Source organism: Gracilinanus agilis, chromosome 3 (assembly GCF_016433145.1).
Source record: "Gracilinanus agilis isolate LMUSP501 chromosome 3, AgileGrace, whole genome shotgun sequence".
NCBI classification, from domain to species: Eukaryota; Metazoa; Chordata; class Mammalia; order Didelphimorphia; family Didelphidae; genus Gracilinanus; species Gracilinanus agilis.
This window is the reverse complement of record NC_058132.1, coordinates 115,669,793-115,686,260: the sequence shown is the minus strand read 5'-3', so window position 1 is coordinate 115,686,260 and position 16,468 is coordinate 115,669,793. Positions and strand designations below refer to the sequence as shown.

Below are 16,468 nucleotides of genomic sequence, written 5' to 3'. Positions count from 1 at the left end.
GATTTTGAATCTATTTAGGTTCTTACTGCCTACCTTTAGGGAATATCTGCTCTACAGGTAAACTACCTGCTTGTCCTGAAGAGCTTTAGGGACAGAATTGAAAGTGCAATATTTAAGAATTGTGACTAGTATGTACTAAACAATTCAATAAACATTTTTAAGCTCCTACTATGTTCTGAACCTTACTATAGACTGAACAGTATCTCTGGTTCTGAGGAAGATCCAGTGTTTAGGTGAGACTAAGTTCTTGATCCCTGAGCTTACAGTTTAGTAAGGGGAGAAAGTATATATGCCTGGGCAATTATAATCCGTAAGTAATACATGATGAGCATGATAGAGGAACATGAAAACTGTATTATGTAGGGGCCAAGGGAGAAGATTGTTTCTGATATGGGGTAACAAGTAAAGCTTCATGGAGGGGATGGCATGTAAGTTGGGTTTTGAATAAAGGGTAGGAATTGAACAATTTGCAGAACAAATTAAACTCCATTTTCTGGGTTGTGATTTATATAGAGCAGGGGTCAGCAATGTATAGCTCTCAAGCCATATCTGGCTCCACCTCTCCACTGTCCAGTCCGGGCAGAGCCCCAGGATGTGCCCCAGGGGGCCCTTCAGCCCTTGCCCCATATTCCAGCGCACCTTCCACCTCCATCCTCCTCCTTCCCCAGGCGTTTATGGCTCTCACAGCCAAAAAGGTTGCCTACCGTTAATATAGAGATTGGACAGAAGCATAGAAACTAGAATAATTATTAGACCTAGAAAACATTATTCATTACTGATCATTAAGAATATATATCATTGTAATTTTTCAAAAAATATGTAGAAAGTGGATCCTTTATATGATTCCACCCTAGTTCAGATGCTGATTGCCTCTCTTCTGGACTATTGCAATTATCTCCTAATTGATCTCATTTCCTCAAGTCTCTTTTCCAGTCTGTGCTGTACAGCTGTCAAAGTGATTTTCCTAAAATATACATCTGACCAAATCCCTTCTCTGCTCAGTAAATTCCACTGGCTTCCTATAACTTCTAGGATCAAAATAATCTTAACTCCAGCTTACTTTTCTAGACTTTTACTTTTCTTCTCTTACATTTCACTAGCAAACTAAATTGGTGTTCTTGCTGCTCTTCACATGTGCCATTTTGCCTCCTATATCTAGGCTTACATATAGACTGTCTTCCACAGCTGGAATGTACTTCCTCCTTGGCTGTATCTCTTAGAGTCCCTAGCCTCTTTCAAGTCTCTGTTCAAGTGAATTATCTTTCATGAAGACTTTTTTTGATACTCCTAGCCATGGGTGCCTCCCCTGCAACCACTTCCCTTGTATTTATTTTCTATATACACTCATAGTATGTGTCTATGTATATCTTTCATTTTCCCAGAGACAAAGACAATAGGAACTTTGGGGTTTGCCTTTGCATCTCTAGCATATACTCCTCTGCCTGGCACATAGTTGGTACCTAGTAAAATGCTTGCTGATTCATAGATTTCTTGCCTGATGACTGTACTTTCTCATTATTTATTCTCTCCTTAATCATTTGCAACCTGATTCTTTTTGCCTAATGCTATATAATGAAACCACTCTCTTAAAATTATATAATAAAATAATCTTTTTAATAACTAGTAACTTATTTTTCTCCCTATCCTTTAGTTCTAGAGATGATTAAGTAGTAAAATGGATACAGTGCTGGGCCCGGAATCAGGAAAACGAGGTTAAATCTAACTCAGATACTTTTTAGCTGTGTGACCCTGGGCAAACCACTAACCACTTTCTGCCTGAGTTTCCTCAAGTGTAAAATAGGGACAATAATAGGACCTATCTTCCAGGCTTGTTGAGAAGATAAAATGAGATATTTGTAAAGCACTTTGCAAACCTTAGAGCACTATATAAATGATAGGTTTTAATATTGTTATTAATTTAATTTCAATGGCTCTTACTCTTTTTCATATCTTCTAAATTATGTGTTCCATTAAGTGTTCCATCAAGTGTCTGTCCTTGACCCTCTTTTAAACTCTCCTTTGGTGATTCCATTAACTCTCAAGGTTTCAACTACTACCTCTATGCAGATGACTCCCAAGTCAGTATCTCTAACTGAGTTTTAGCCCTGTAACCATAACTACCTAAAGAATACTTGTACCAAGATTTCTCACTATTACTTAAAATTTACAATGTTCAAAAGTGAATTTTTGATCTCACCTTTTAGACCTACTCTTCTTGCATTTTTATGTTGCATTTTGTGTTAGTGGCACCATCCAGTCTCCCTTATTTGAAAACTTGAGACTTTTTTTGGTTCCTACCTTTAATCTCAAACACAATTAGTACTAATTCCCATTAACTTTACCTCTGGAATGTCTCTTATATCTGTTTTCTGTTCTTCCTTCCTACCGTGACTACCATTGTACAAACCCTCAGCAAGACATCACAACCCATCTGGATTACTGAAATGACTTCTGCTTAAAGGAGGACTCTACACCTCCATTCTCTCTGCAATAGACTTTATCTGTCACTATTACCTGAGTAATTTTCCTCATGCATCAGTATAATCATATCACTTCATTGCCAGTCAGTCAATAGCATTTATTAAATGCTATATGCCCCAAACTGTGGGTTATAAAAAATTAAAATTATGATCTCTGACCTCAAAGAGGTCACATTCTAATGATGGAGACAGTGTGTAACTATGTACAGTACATATGAAATATGTACAAATAATGTAATCCCAGAGAGAAGGAACTAGCAGTCTCCTGTGATTTTCTAATTTTATTTTTGTTCACATCCTATTCCCAGTAATGTCTTTTCTCCCACTAAATCACTACCCATTCTTTATTACTCAACTCAAATGGCCCCAATTTTTTATTTCTACTTATTTCATTCTTTGAATATTGATCTCTTCTCAGACGTCACATAGCACTTTTTGTACCACTCTATTATACAAATTGTATGCTCCATAAAGACAAAGACCCAAGTCTTCTCTAAATCATGTTTCTTTCTCAGCATCTAGAACAATATTTTGTACAGAATTGAATATGTTATATATAAGTGCTGGATATTGGCAGAATTTGGAATCATGGAAACATAAAGTTTGAAAAGAAAAAAACATGTTGGTATTTGTTTTTAATTTCCTCTCAGCTTTGGCAGGAAAACCGACCTGACTACGTGAACATTCAGCTGTACCTCAGTCAAACAGATGGAATACAGGTATGTAACTGGGGGGCTGTTTGGAACTGCAGTAGGCTTATCAGACCTGATACAAGGAGACCCAGCCTAGCAGCTGAAGCCCTCGGGTAATTTAAACAAAAAGACGTCAAGAAGAAAGATGACTTTTAAGGCACTTTTAAGACATCCTATCCCAAGGGCCTTTTCTTTAGAGTTTTGCCCTTAAAATTCTTTGATTATCCTTGAAGCCATCAGTGCCTTCCAGTTTCCTAGATTCAGCCTCTACCAGTAGGTATGCTTTTATGGAGGTTCTCTGTGCTGGATATGTGTGTATGTGTGTGTGAGAATGAGGAAGGACAACAATGGAGAGAGAAGATAAATGTATATTTGGCCTAATTTTCTTCCAGGAAATCTGGCAGTAAAGAATAAGGCAGATGTGTATAACTAAACATTAATAAAAACAATAATAACGATAGCCACAACAGCTCACATTTCTATAATGCTTTATGATTGATTTAGTTCATTGGTCATGATTTGACTTTAGAAATTTTTTTTAACATCTGTATTATCCAGCATATTAAGTATAAATAGATGTCAACCATTCCATCACAGTTAATGTCTTGACTTGTTCCTCAACTCTGTGACTAGTGCTCTGCCTTCTAGCGACATCAAATGCCTTCTTACTCTAATTCCCTATTCTCCCCTATTTTTAAAAATTTAAACATTTATTGATATTCATTTTTAACATGGTTACATGATTCATGCTCCTACTTTCCCCTTCACCCCCCTCACTCCCCCCACCCATGGCCAACACACATTTCCACTGGTTTTGTCATGTGTCCTTGATCAAGACCTATTTCCAAATTGTTGGTAGTTGCATTGGTGTAGTAGTTTCGAGTCTACATCCCCAATCATGTCCACCCCAACCCATGCGTTCAAGCAGTTGTTTTTCTTATATGTTTCCTCTCCTGCAGTCCTTCCTCTGAATGTGGGTAGCGTTCTTTACCATAAATCCATCAGAATTGTCCTGGGTCATTGTATTGCTGCTGGTACAGAGGTCCATTACATTCAATTTTACCACAGTATGTCAATCTCTGTGTACAATGTTCTTCTGGCTCTGCTCCTTTCACTCTGCATCTGTTCCCAGAGGTCTCTCCAGTTCGCCTGGAACTCCTCCAGTTTATTATTCCTTTTAGCACAATAGTATTCCATCACCCGCATATACCACAGTTTGTTCAGCCATTCCCCAATTGAAGGACATACCCTGCTTTTCCAGTTTTTTGCCACCACAAAAAGCGCAGCTATAAATATTTTCGTTCCCCCCTATTTTTTTGTCAATTGTAAGCATCATTTCATCAATAAACATTTCTTTTTTTAGTTTATTTTATTGTCATGCAAAATACACTTTTATATTGGTCATTGATGCAAGAGCACACTCAGACAAAACCAAAACCCCAAAATAAAACCATAAACACACTGATGTGAAAGACAGTCTGCTCTGATCCATATCCACCTGACCCCAAAAGTTCTTTCTCTGGAGGTAGCGTTTCCTTTCATAAGTAATAAGCGTTTCTTCAGATATCATTGGATACATAGTCACTGCACTAAGACCTTCCTTTAGACCATTCCTTTTAAAGTAAATTTCTCACGACTATGAATATTTTCCCAAATATATGATGCTCATTTGTAGTATTTCACAATGAGTCAGCTAGGACACCAGTCTTTGTCTTGTAACAACACGACAGTTAATGCTATCTATGCTGAGAATGGATAATTAGATCACATTCTTTATCACATTCTGTGGCTGTTTCAAAAAATTTGTAGAAACAAACAAGTCAAAGAAAATCAGCAATTTGTAAGAATGACATTTGAGAAAATTGTAGACATTAAAGGAAAAATAGAAATGGAATAATGCTTAAAAGGAAGTTCTGATGCCTTGCCATTCAATTCTTAAATATTTTGCATCCTAGTGATTTGGTAGGGAGCCATGGTGTTAATAAAAACAATGTCAGAGCAATGGGTTATCTTTTAAAATGGAACATTTTATTTTTGGCAGAAAATAATTGGTGAAAAATATCAAGCACTGAATTCTAGACTTTTTATTGGAAGGCCTCGATGGAAACTTCTCTTTGATGAAATAGCCAAATGTAACAGAGGGTAAGTACTGTCCACAGGATTGTGAAAAGAGCTCAGTGATTAAATTAATATCATCCCTAGTTGTGTTAACTTTTCTAAGGTGTTATAGTAGCTGATATAAAGGCAATATTAAGATGTTTTAGCATGTGTTATTATAGTACATCTTTTTAGATGAATTTGAGATGGCAGCTAGGTGGTGCAGGGGATAGAACTCTAAATCTGGAGATGGGAAGTCTTGGGAGTGATTCTGGCCTCAGATGCTAATTAGATGTATGACAATCTGTGTCTGCTGCAGTTACCTTATATGTAAAATGGAAATAATGATATATGTCACAGGGTTGTTGGGAGGATAAAATCAGATAATATATAGAAAGTGCTTTGCAGACTTTAAAGCTCTATGTAAATGTTACTATTACTATTATTAAAGAGTAACTGTGGAAAACTTGTGCACAGGAATGCTACAATTATCTGCCGCCTCAGGGAAGAAAAGTGATCCAAATAGGCAAAAATAATAGAGAGTCTATTTATATCTCATCATGTCAAGGAAGTGATCCTGGGTTCTAGAAACCCATCCCAGTAGAGAATCTAGATTGCTGTAACAGCCTCTCAATTGGTTTAACTTTTCTCTAGTCTTTTAGGAAAAGGACCACAATCAACAAAATCGTCTTCCTTACATGCAAGTCCTGACCACATGATTCTCTTGCAAAAAGAGCTTCTCTGCTTCCCTAATTGCTTAGAGCAGTGATGGGCAAACTTTTTAAAGAGGGGGCCAAAGGAAAGGAAATGCTCATCTGTCAGTCTGTTTCTAAGGCAACTTTTTAGAAGTTTCATTTTATTGTATCCTACTCATTGTATTCGTCAAATTAGGAATAATGTCCCACAGCAGGATGGAACATTTCAGGGGGCTGTAGTTTGCCCATCACTGGCTTAGAGGATAGAATAGACACCAATAAAATTAAGGGTCTTTTTAATCTGATTTCAACTACCTTCCTACCTATATCTAATATTATTTTCTATATTATCCTTTATATTTCAATCAAACAGGACTACTAATTGTTTTCTATTATTTAGAGCTACAGTGTATTCATATAAGCCTAGTTCATGTGTGGCCTCATTCATGAAGCCTTTCCCATACTTCTTCCCTTAACTGAAGAGATTTTCTCCCTTTTCGGATTTTCTTAGAATATTTTGCCTGACTCCCTCCTTTGCATCTTTCACACTTTACCTTGGATCATAGTTGAATATTATATATCTCTCCCCTCACCTCAAGTAGATGATAAGGGCCTTGATGTCAGGTAACTTGATGTTTTTCATATTTAGGTCTTTCAGACCTAACACAATGCATTGTGTCTTGGAGGCACTTGAGAAATGTTTGTTAAATTGAACTGAATTGAATCTAGGCTAATCCCTTTATCTGACAGATGAGGGAACTGAGGTGCAGAACTAAGGAAGTTGTCCAGGTTAATACAGTTAGTTACTACCAGACCAGGACAAGCTCATTGACTTTAAGTGATTTTTCTTTCACCACTCTGCAGAGGGCTACTTCCCCGAAGCTTTTTCAGGAATATTTCCTCTTCTTTCTCCTGTCCTGAATCTCTCCTTATTAGAAAAGGTTTGTGTGTATATGCATACACACATATATATATACACATACACATATATGTCACACACATATATAATGTGCATATTTTTATATACATATACACATCCATACATCCGTACATATACACATATCAATCTCTGCTTGGGTCCAGGAGCTGTTCACCTTTATATTCTAGTTCTTAGTTCTTTTCAGATTTCAATATGCATTCAAGTTTCAACTTTCCTGTATTCCCTTGGCCATCAAGGCACCAGCTTCCCTAGGGTTCAATTATCATAACTTCCTTTTAAAATAAATATTGGTTATTCACATACCTCCAGTTCAAGCCCAACATAGGCACCAATTCTAGCTCACTCTCCTTGAATCTACTCAATGATTCCTTTTACTTTATTTTAACTCATATCTTCATTCTTCTACTCAGAGAGAATTCTCTATTTCATCCCATCTATTGCTTAGCTGAGCTTATAGTTCATTTTTAATCAGTAACTTAACTAATACAATTTTTCCCCTCTCACTTTCTTTCCTTTCCTCATTGATTCCTTTACTATACCTCTCTCTTCTCTCCTCCCCCACCTCTTTCTCTGTCTCTGTCTCTCAGAAAATCTCAGATTTTCACGAAGAAAATAGAAATGTGACAATGTGGAAACATGTTGTTGTAAAACATAGATCTTATCATTTCATGTGATAACTCTCAAGTCCAGTCATATCAAGGTAGGGCTGTCTTTGTTATTTCCACTTTTCCATCCACTGAATTGGATGAAACTGATCACATCTGCTCCAAATGACTCTTCTTTCTGTAACTAGAAAATAATTCAAACCTAGAATTCAGACATACGAGCTTAAGTAGAAAACAAGTTAGTTAAAAGCTAACTTGTACAAACACTTGAAAATACTTTTTGACAATGGAATGTCTGTGATTTTATGGTCTCATGGAATATAAAGGGGAGGAGAAAAGGGTGTTCAGAACATGAAAGAATGTTATTTTATTCTGTGCCTCCTTTTAAAAATAGGAATGATGGAAAAATGAATGCCAGCCAATCAGACTTCACTATACTCTGACTCCTTACCAGACCCTCAAAAGAGCATATAATTCCTTATTAGATATTCCTCTAATACTTCACAAATTCTCTGACTTATCATTGTCAATATTCTTTGACATATTGTTGGACTAGAGAAGAGGCAATGGACTGGATTAGATTACTTCATTTTATGTGAATATCCCTTGACTTAGGACCATGCATTTGCATTTGTATTATTACCAGGGGAGACAGTTTCTTATTTGGCAGGGGATGAGAAGAAACATTTATTAGGCACTTACTATGTACAAGACATTGTACTAAACTTTAGAATTTTATTTCATTCTATCTTCCCAACAACATCAGGTGGTAGGCACTTTTATTTTTCTCATTTTGTGTTTGAGGAAACTGAGGCTAATAGAGGTTAAGTGATTAGTTCAAAGTCACAGAGCTTATAAATATCAAAGCTGAATTTGAATTCAGGTCTTCTTGGCTAGTTAGAGAATTTTGTACCTTGGATTTCATCTCCCAGAATTATTTTCTTGTTCCAAAATTCCTTTCCCCTTTTCATTTACGTGCATCTTTATGTTATTGTTTGTAAGTTCTGTAACTCCTCCCTCTCTCTCTCCCTTCTCTTGCAACTGGGGCTGAATAGCTAGCTTTTTTACTTTAGTTATTATTAATAAACTTTATAAAATATAATACTTAGTTATTGTATATTAATTTTAATCTTTACAACTCTAGACCTTGTTCTCCATCCATCATACCTTACCTATATACCTGTTTGATAATATTAATTTAGTTAATGTTTAGCATTTTAATATTTATAAACTTCTATAAATATATGAGTTTATCCAACACTATTGAGCCCTTTCTAGTAGGTACTGATATCTTCATTTTTCAGATAAGGAAACTGAGGCTTATAGAATTTAAGTGACTCATCCATATCCATTTACTTAAATCTAGTGCTGTTTTATCTATACTGTGATAGTTACCCAGCAGAGACTAGTTGATTTTCTCTTCTAGGGAAGAAGATAATAATAGGATCATAGATTTACATATGGAAAGGACTCAAAAAGCAATATAATAGAGAAGTTAGTTGTCAAGGTCACACAAGTAGTATAAAATATGAGACTTGAATTCAGGACCCCTGATTCCACAATTAAGGATTTTTCAACCATACTGTAGTTTTTTTAAGATAAGAAAATGGTGAATACATTACAGTTATATAATTTATATCTAGGAATGCTAGAGTTGATGGGGAAAGAAATACCAGCCTAAAAGTCAAGAAATTCTGCATTATGTAATCTTACCTCCTCCACTTAGCTATGTTAACTTTGACAAGTTGCTTAACATCCCTAGATCTATTTTTTCAATTTGAACAGTAACAGATTGGACTAGATGTGTTTTGAAATTTTTCCCCCAGTTCTAACAATATTGGAGTTTTGTACAATCAAAATAGTTCATTTGAAGCAAGGGTATGAAGGTGCATACTATCTAGAATGAGTTGATACATGGCTTAACCTTTTTCTTAACTATATTTGTCTTCAGTTGTTATTCTTTTAGTAAACACTGGGGTTCTGCCAGCTTAATTTACAGCTACCTTAGAAATCACATTAAAGCTTCCTGCACCTTGTTTCTCAGCTGTTTTTCAGCAGCAGGAATCTCAGTGTGAGCCTCATTCTGAGTCTATTTACACTGTAGAGGCGTTCCAGTAAGTGTGTGGATATTCTCCACACAACAGGAAAGAGAAAAATCATTTTAAAAATTCTTAACTCTCCAGTTTTCTCTCTAACTAAAACGTTAATGAATAATGACCCTTTTTTGTGAGTGCTTTCTTCATTTTAAATCTAGGGTCAAAGAGAACTGGAAATTGAAGGAAGTATTATATAGGCCTCTTTTGATTTTAGCATATGTATATCAATATGTATTATTGACCCAGTTTCTCCCTTCCATCTTTGTAGTAGAGAGGCTATAAATCCTTGGCTGTTATAAGGTTTAGCATGGTATGAACCATGGTTCTTTTACTGAAGAAGACTTCCTTTCTCGCTTTTAAATAATTTAAGTTTAAAAATAGGAAAATAATTTTAAGTGCTTAAATTTTATTTTGCTCCAATAAATGTGTATTAATTTCCAATTCTCCAAAAGACACTAGAAATACGAAGACAAAAATTCAACATTCCTTATTGTTGAGGGTCTTATATTCTTATGAGACATATGACACAAACAGAGAAGTTAATATAAGATAATAATCTAGAAGAGAAAGAAGGAAGCACTCATTATTGGAAGCTTAAGGAAGATTTCCCATAGGAAATAGGACTTGAGCTGAGCCTTGGATAGAGCTTTCTCATTGTAGTACTTCGATGGAGCTATGATTTCATCAATTTAGACATTACTTCAGGAGATCACAAGCCCTATATACCTGCCCAGCCTATTCCAGTCCTATCCATGTGCTTCCCAATGTTTGAGTAGCAGTAATCAACTTGAAATTTGTCAATGGCCTATAAACTTTATATTTCATAGAATGCTCTGCCCCCTTTTTCATCACCACATCACAATGAAGGTGCAATCTAGTGGCTCCCTAGGTCTGAGAGCTATTTTTATTTCTTTGTTTAATGTTTTGCCATGAAAAAAAATTATTGCCAAAAGGTCAACATCCTAGTGATATGTAATTACCTATATTAGTCCTCAGAAAAACAGTATACCTTTTGCAAAGTCTAAACCAGTTGTTCCCAAACTTTTTTGGCCTACTGCCCCCTTTCCAGAAAAAATATTACTTAGCCCGCTGGAAATTATTTTCTGTAGCCAGAAAATAATTCAAACATTAGACTCGAAATAAAAAGGAAGTTAGTTTAAAAAATCTAATTTTTTGGAAATACTTGAAAATACTTTTTGAAAGTGAAATGTCTGTGATGTTATGGTTTCGTGGAATATAAAAGGAGAAGGAAAAGGGGTCTTTTTAACATGAAATCATATTATATTATTCAGAGTCCTTGTTAAAACAGGAATGATAGAAAACTAATGCCAACAAACTAGACTTGGTTCTGGCATCCACAGTCTGACTCCACTCTATACATCCCCAAAAGAAAATATACTTCCTTATTAAATACTTCTCTAATATTTCACAGGCTCTCAGTTTATTTTTTATCATTGTCAGTCTTCCCTCTAATCACTCAGTCTGTCAACAAGTAGTAAGTACCTTCTTTGTGCCAACCATTCTACTCTGCACTGAGGATACAAAGATCAAAATGAAACATTCCCTGACCTCAAGGAGTTACTGATGTGTGTACTCCCTCCAACAACGTGACTCATGAATGTTTTCCCATCCTAATGTGAACATGTCCTTGCATAAATTCCATCTGGCTTGTGTATGTGTGTTTTGAGGGCAGAAAGTAGGTGGGGCAAAGCTTCTATCTTACTTTATCTGGATACTTCCAGTGAGTTACAATGTTGGCCATCTTGTTAACTTCAGAACCAATTTCTGATAAGGGCATTTTTATTCCAAGCAACATTAGAATCCTGGATTCCTGTCTCCTTAAAGCCTGGATTCATGCCTCCTTTATTTTTTACAATGGTTTAATTAGGCAATCAAAGTTACTAATAGGATAGAGGGCCATTCATAGCTAATTAGTTTGGAATCATTAAGTTGTTGTTCTTGCTTTTTTATTGGTTACATGTTGCTGTTTTTTGGTTGTTTCTGTTTTTTTTTTAATTTTCATCATAAATGGAAAAAATCATGGCCAATTATTCCAAAACTTGGCTGTATTTTTGAAACCATCTTAAAGGAGCTGATGTGCACCATCTGCTGTTGACATTTTGTATTACTCCATCACTGTCTGCTGTGGGACAGTTTTTTCCAAGGATGATAGAATATTGATTGGGGGGAAGAAGGGATCTTAGAGGTCATGGAGTCCAACCCTTGTCTTTTACAGATGAGGAAACTAAGGCCTCAAAAAGTTAAGTGATTTTCCCACAACACACGGCTAATAAATGTCAGAGATGGAATTTGAACTTTAATTCTAGCAGTCTATCCACTGTACCAATTAAAGTGCATCATTTTACCTAGATTTTCCTACAGAATATGTGAGGAAAATGCAGTACAACTTTTTGATGCATCGTCCACTTTTTGATTTGTGGAATTTATCTTAATGTAAAAGTAGTCATAGCATTTGTTTCCTTACCTGTAATTGAGAATTACAATTGCAACTGCCTCAAAGTTTGTTTGAGACTCAAAAATTTTACTACATGGAAAGCATTTTAGAAACCTTGAAGTGATGTATGAATATCATAGTTTCATATATTAGAGATAGAAAAGATCTTCGATGTCATCTTACCCATCCTCCTCATTTTACTGACTGAGGACCTGAGGCCAATTGGATTTAGAGACTCGCTCAAATCCTACAAATAATAACTGACAGAGCCTGGACTCGAATATAGGTTTTTTGTTTACAAGCCCTCTGCTCTTCTTTTCCCACAGTAACAGGAAGAATACAAGTTATTATTATTTCATTAAACAAACATTTATTATGTGACTTTGAGGATAGAATAGAATAGTGAGCTGGGGCTTAGTGTAAATATATATATATATACATATATATTTATTTATATTTTTTTAATTTATTTTTTACTTTGCTTTTTTTTAATAATAGAATTTATTTACAAGTGTCTCAACCCCTTCCTCCCTGTAACATAGAAAGAATTATCTGGGATAGATAATAATTTAGAGAAGAGAAGTTCTTTGCCCCCATAAAGTCTATAACCCATTTGGGGTGGGGTTTGGTGGTTTAAGATGGAAACATAACTACAATACACAGTATTTTAGGTTAAATATATCATAAAATTTCAGCAAGCTAACTTTATTCAGGAAGGAGGGACTGTTTATTTAGTTTGTTTAGACAATGTTATAAGAAGAAATATTAATTCATGAATAATAGGAACCCTTTTGATGACGTTAACATGTACATGAAGTAATTGAGTTCTTCTACCCATTAAATTTTTTAGTTTTGAATTTGAGTAGAAATTGGTGGTTTTAAAATGACCCCTTGAAATGTAAAAATTCTTTCTTCATTTTCCTTTTTCATATAAACATGAGGAATCATTGTAACAGACATGTGAGGTAAGTCATGAGAAAAGAATGAATGGACTGAGAATCAGCTGTTCTATATTGGTGCTAATAATCCATTATGGAAAAGTCTTGGGAAATTCACTCACCCATTTTGCTCATTAAAAGTGAATATATGTGGAGGGCAGGTCGGTGGCTTAGTGGATTGAAAACCAGTCCTAGAGGTCCTGAGTTCAAATCTGGCCTCACACACTTCTTAAGTGTGTGACCCTGGGAAAGTTACTTAATCCCTGGCCCTTGGAACCAATACATACCATTGATTCTAAGATGGAAGGTAAGGGTTTTAGAAAAAGAACTGAATATATGTTTCTAGTGATATTCATTCCAGAGATCTTGTCTGGACAAAGTACAATAAATAACATGCTTTGTCACTTGTCTGAAACAATCAGAAGAGTTTTCAATAACCATTTTAATATTCAAGTCATAACTCATGTAATATGTTTATCTTCATGTACTAAATTAACTATCTCTGTAATTTTCTACTCCCTACCCCCACTTCCTAACTCTTACCAGGAAAACAGTTGGTGTTTTTTGCTGTGGGCCCAGTTCAATTTCCAAGAATCTTCATCAACTGAGTAACCAGAACAATGCTTATGGGACAAGATTTGAATACAATAAGGAATCTTTCAGCTGAAAGCTTTTGGGGACCAGCAAGGACAAAGATGGACTCTTCAAAAGGATCTAGTGCAATTTTTGAGACTTCTAAAAGTCAGCCACAGCCAACAGATAACAAGTGCCCAAGAATAGCAAGGTTTTCTTATTTATGATTATTTAAAATGGAAATGTAGGGGAGATGGCAGTATGATAATCCATCCACATTATGGGTTTAATCTGGGAACCAAAGAGGATCAGCAAAATGTGGGCTACCATGATTTGGTGTTGAATGCTTGCATTAAAAAGAAAGCCATTAGATGCACACTGTTGATTTTATGGCTGATTGAAGAGCTCCCATTGAGTGGCTGAACTTCTCCATATGAAGCTGATTGCCTCTGTCATCCTTCAGTTCTTTTTGGTTGAACAGGTTCCAGAATGATCAAAATTAAAAATTCACATATAAAGTCAGACTACTTTCTCTGCTTTACATACAAACAAAATAGCTTTAATTAAATGTATTACATACTTTAGACATAATAACTTGGGACTATTGATACGGGTACTCTATCAATATATAACTGCCTCACTACTGATGCTGATACCTCCATTTAATATCTACAGCTCTTTGACTGTAGGATGGAAGTTTGTGTGGATTCGGATATAGGATATATATTTTTAATGTCTTCATTTTAGCCTTGTCTTCAGTCTAAGGGCTCCTACTCTTCTCTGCCAGAGGTTGAACTCAGTGCCCTTGTAGGCTAATCCTTAATGTTTTTTTTTATCTTTGGCAAAAAATGCAAAAAACAGACCAGAACAAAGTAAACAAACAAAAACCAGAAGCTGAGAATCAAAGGACCTCTTCCACAAATTAGCTATAGACTCTTGATTTCTCTGGATCTCTCATCTCAGTTCCTTCATCTGTAAAATGTGGAAGGAGTCAGTGCAGATGGCTTCAAAGCATTTTTCTCTTTTAAAATTTCATGAATTTATGACACTTCTTTACCATATATCCACATATTATATCATATATCTATATGTATGGCAAAGTAGGATGTTCCTTCTGTACACTCTCTAGGTGTTTGTCACTTTTTCCTTCTGAGCCCCTCTGCTCTTTATATCTTCTCATGGTATAGCCTTTTCATATTAGGAAATTACTTAATATTCATTTGACGAATAAAAGAGTTCATTTCTGTTTTCAGCTTGCACAGAAATAAGACAACTGTGGGCATTCCTCGACTGTGGAGGTCTCTGAGATCACCTTACAGTCACTACTTGACAAAAGCAGGGAGTGGCTCTTTTACTAGGCAGGTGCCACTAGACTTTTCAGAATTTAACTCTGCCATTAAGAATCAGTTATTACAGGTTATCAGAGCTAATAAGTCTAGTATTAAAGATGTTATCATTGCAACATCTAATATTTGAAATTTCAGCAATGATATATAATAAATATTCTTAACATTATACTTGATTTCTGCCTCTTACTACTGTTTTATTTCTCTTCTAACTGTTACTGATTCCACAGTTTATGAAGCATGCAATTCTTAGCTCAGAGAAGGACTGGTTTGCTTCCTTGCTTTAAGAGTTCTAAAACACACTCAAATTTCAAAATCAAAGTCTGTACTATTTAAGTGTGTGGACATCTCTCGACTACTCACAAATCTGGTACAACGGATAATTGGGAAGGCTTGGCGTGCAGCTTTATTTCTTCATGACTATTCAATGTCATTCAACAAATATTTTCAAAGTGTGATGAGGATACAAAGATACAGAGATCAAAGACCATGTAGTTAGTTAATCGACATTTATTATATACCAACTATTTGCCAGGCACTGAGAATATAGAAAAAAGAAAACAAACAGTTCCAGCATTCAAGGAGTTCACATTGTAATGAGGAAGATAATTTGAAAAGTTTATGTTTTTGTAAGTTGTATATATATATATATATATGTATATATATATATGTGTGTGTGTGTGTGTATAGCATATGTATACATGTATACCTTCATACATATATATACATACATTTAAAGTTCCAGTGTCTTCCCTTTATTACATATGTATACAGTTATATTGAAACTATGTACATATAAGATATGTGTGTGTGTGTACTGGTAGGTACTAGAAGTGGGGAATGGAGTTGGTACAGGTTTAGCTGAGTCTGTATTATCAAGGCCTTTATAATCTACTATGGAGTAAACAGAGGAAGGGTGATACATATTCAAGTAAGATTTCCCTGCAGAATATTATGGAGACAAAGGAGAAGTCCAAAGCAACATGTGGATTTTGAAGTAGAAGAGATTATTTTTAATCAAAGGATGGAGGAGAAGGGAGAGGAAAGTGTCATGGAAGATGGAGGTCCTCTAATAAGCATTCACTATCAACAAGATGCAATTCTCTAATAGGGATTTTGTCAAGCTTGCCCTAAAATCATCTGGGTCTTACTGATAAGAGTGAGAGGTGCCTATGGTAGGCTACATAAAAATGCTGTGAATAGAGAAGAAAAGAAGATTTTTTTTTTGCTTGTGAACAAGCATTAATTAAGTTCCTCCACCCAGGTACCATACTAATGCCAGAAGATAAAAAACCAAGAGTGACTGCCTTCAAGTAGCATACATTCTTCTGTGTATAACAACTGTACATAAGAAATGAAATATAAAATGCATATGAAATCAGTATCCTTATTTTTGCTGTTAGAAGAGGACATGTCAGGAAAGGCTTCCTATAATAGATAGTATTTGAGTGACAATTTTTTTGTCCAATGATGTGCCATGCCTATTTTCAATGCTATTATTAGTCAAGAGGCAAAGATTTGCACGGTGCAATAGCTTTAACCCTTTTTCCA

At 35.4% G+C, this 16,468-nt stretch overlaps 1 protein-coding gene across 2 annotated transcripts in view; it reads left to right on the top strand.

Moving 5' to 3' along the window:
* Window positions 1-14,093, top strand: part of NOX4 (NADPH oxidase 4) — a 238,008-nt gene extending 223,915 nt beyond the window's left edge. For both annotated transcript variants that reach the window (XM_044668216.1, XM_044668215.1), the window contains 3 exons: window positions 3,131-3,199; window positions 5,214-5,314; window positions 13,545-14,093. In XM_044668216.1, coding sequence (XP_044524151.1) covers window positions 3,131-3,199; window positions 5,214-5,314; window positions 13,545-13,665 — 291 coding nt within the window. In that variant the 3' untranslated portion in view covers window positions 13,666-14,093. The remainder of the gene's footprint in view (window positions 1-3,130; window positions 3,200-5,213; window positions 5,315-13,544) is intronic.
* The last annotated feature ends 2,375 nt before the right edge of the window (window positions 14,094-16,468 follow it).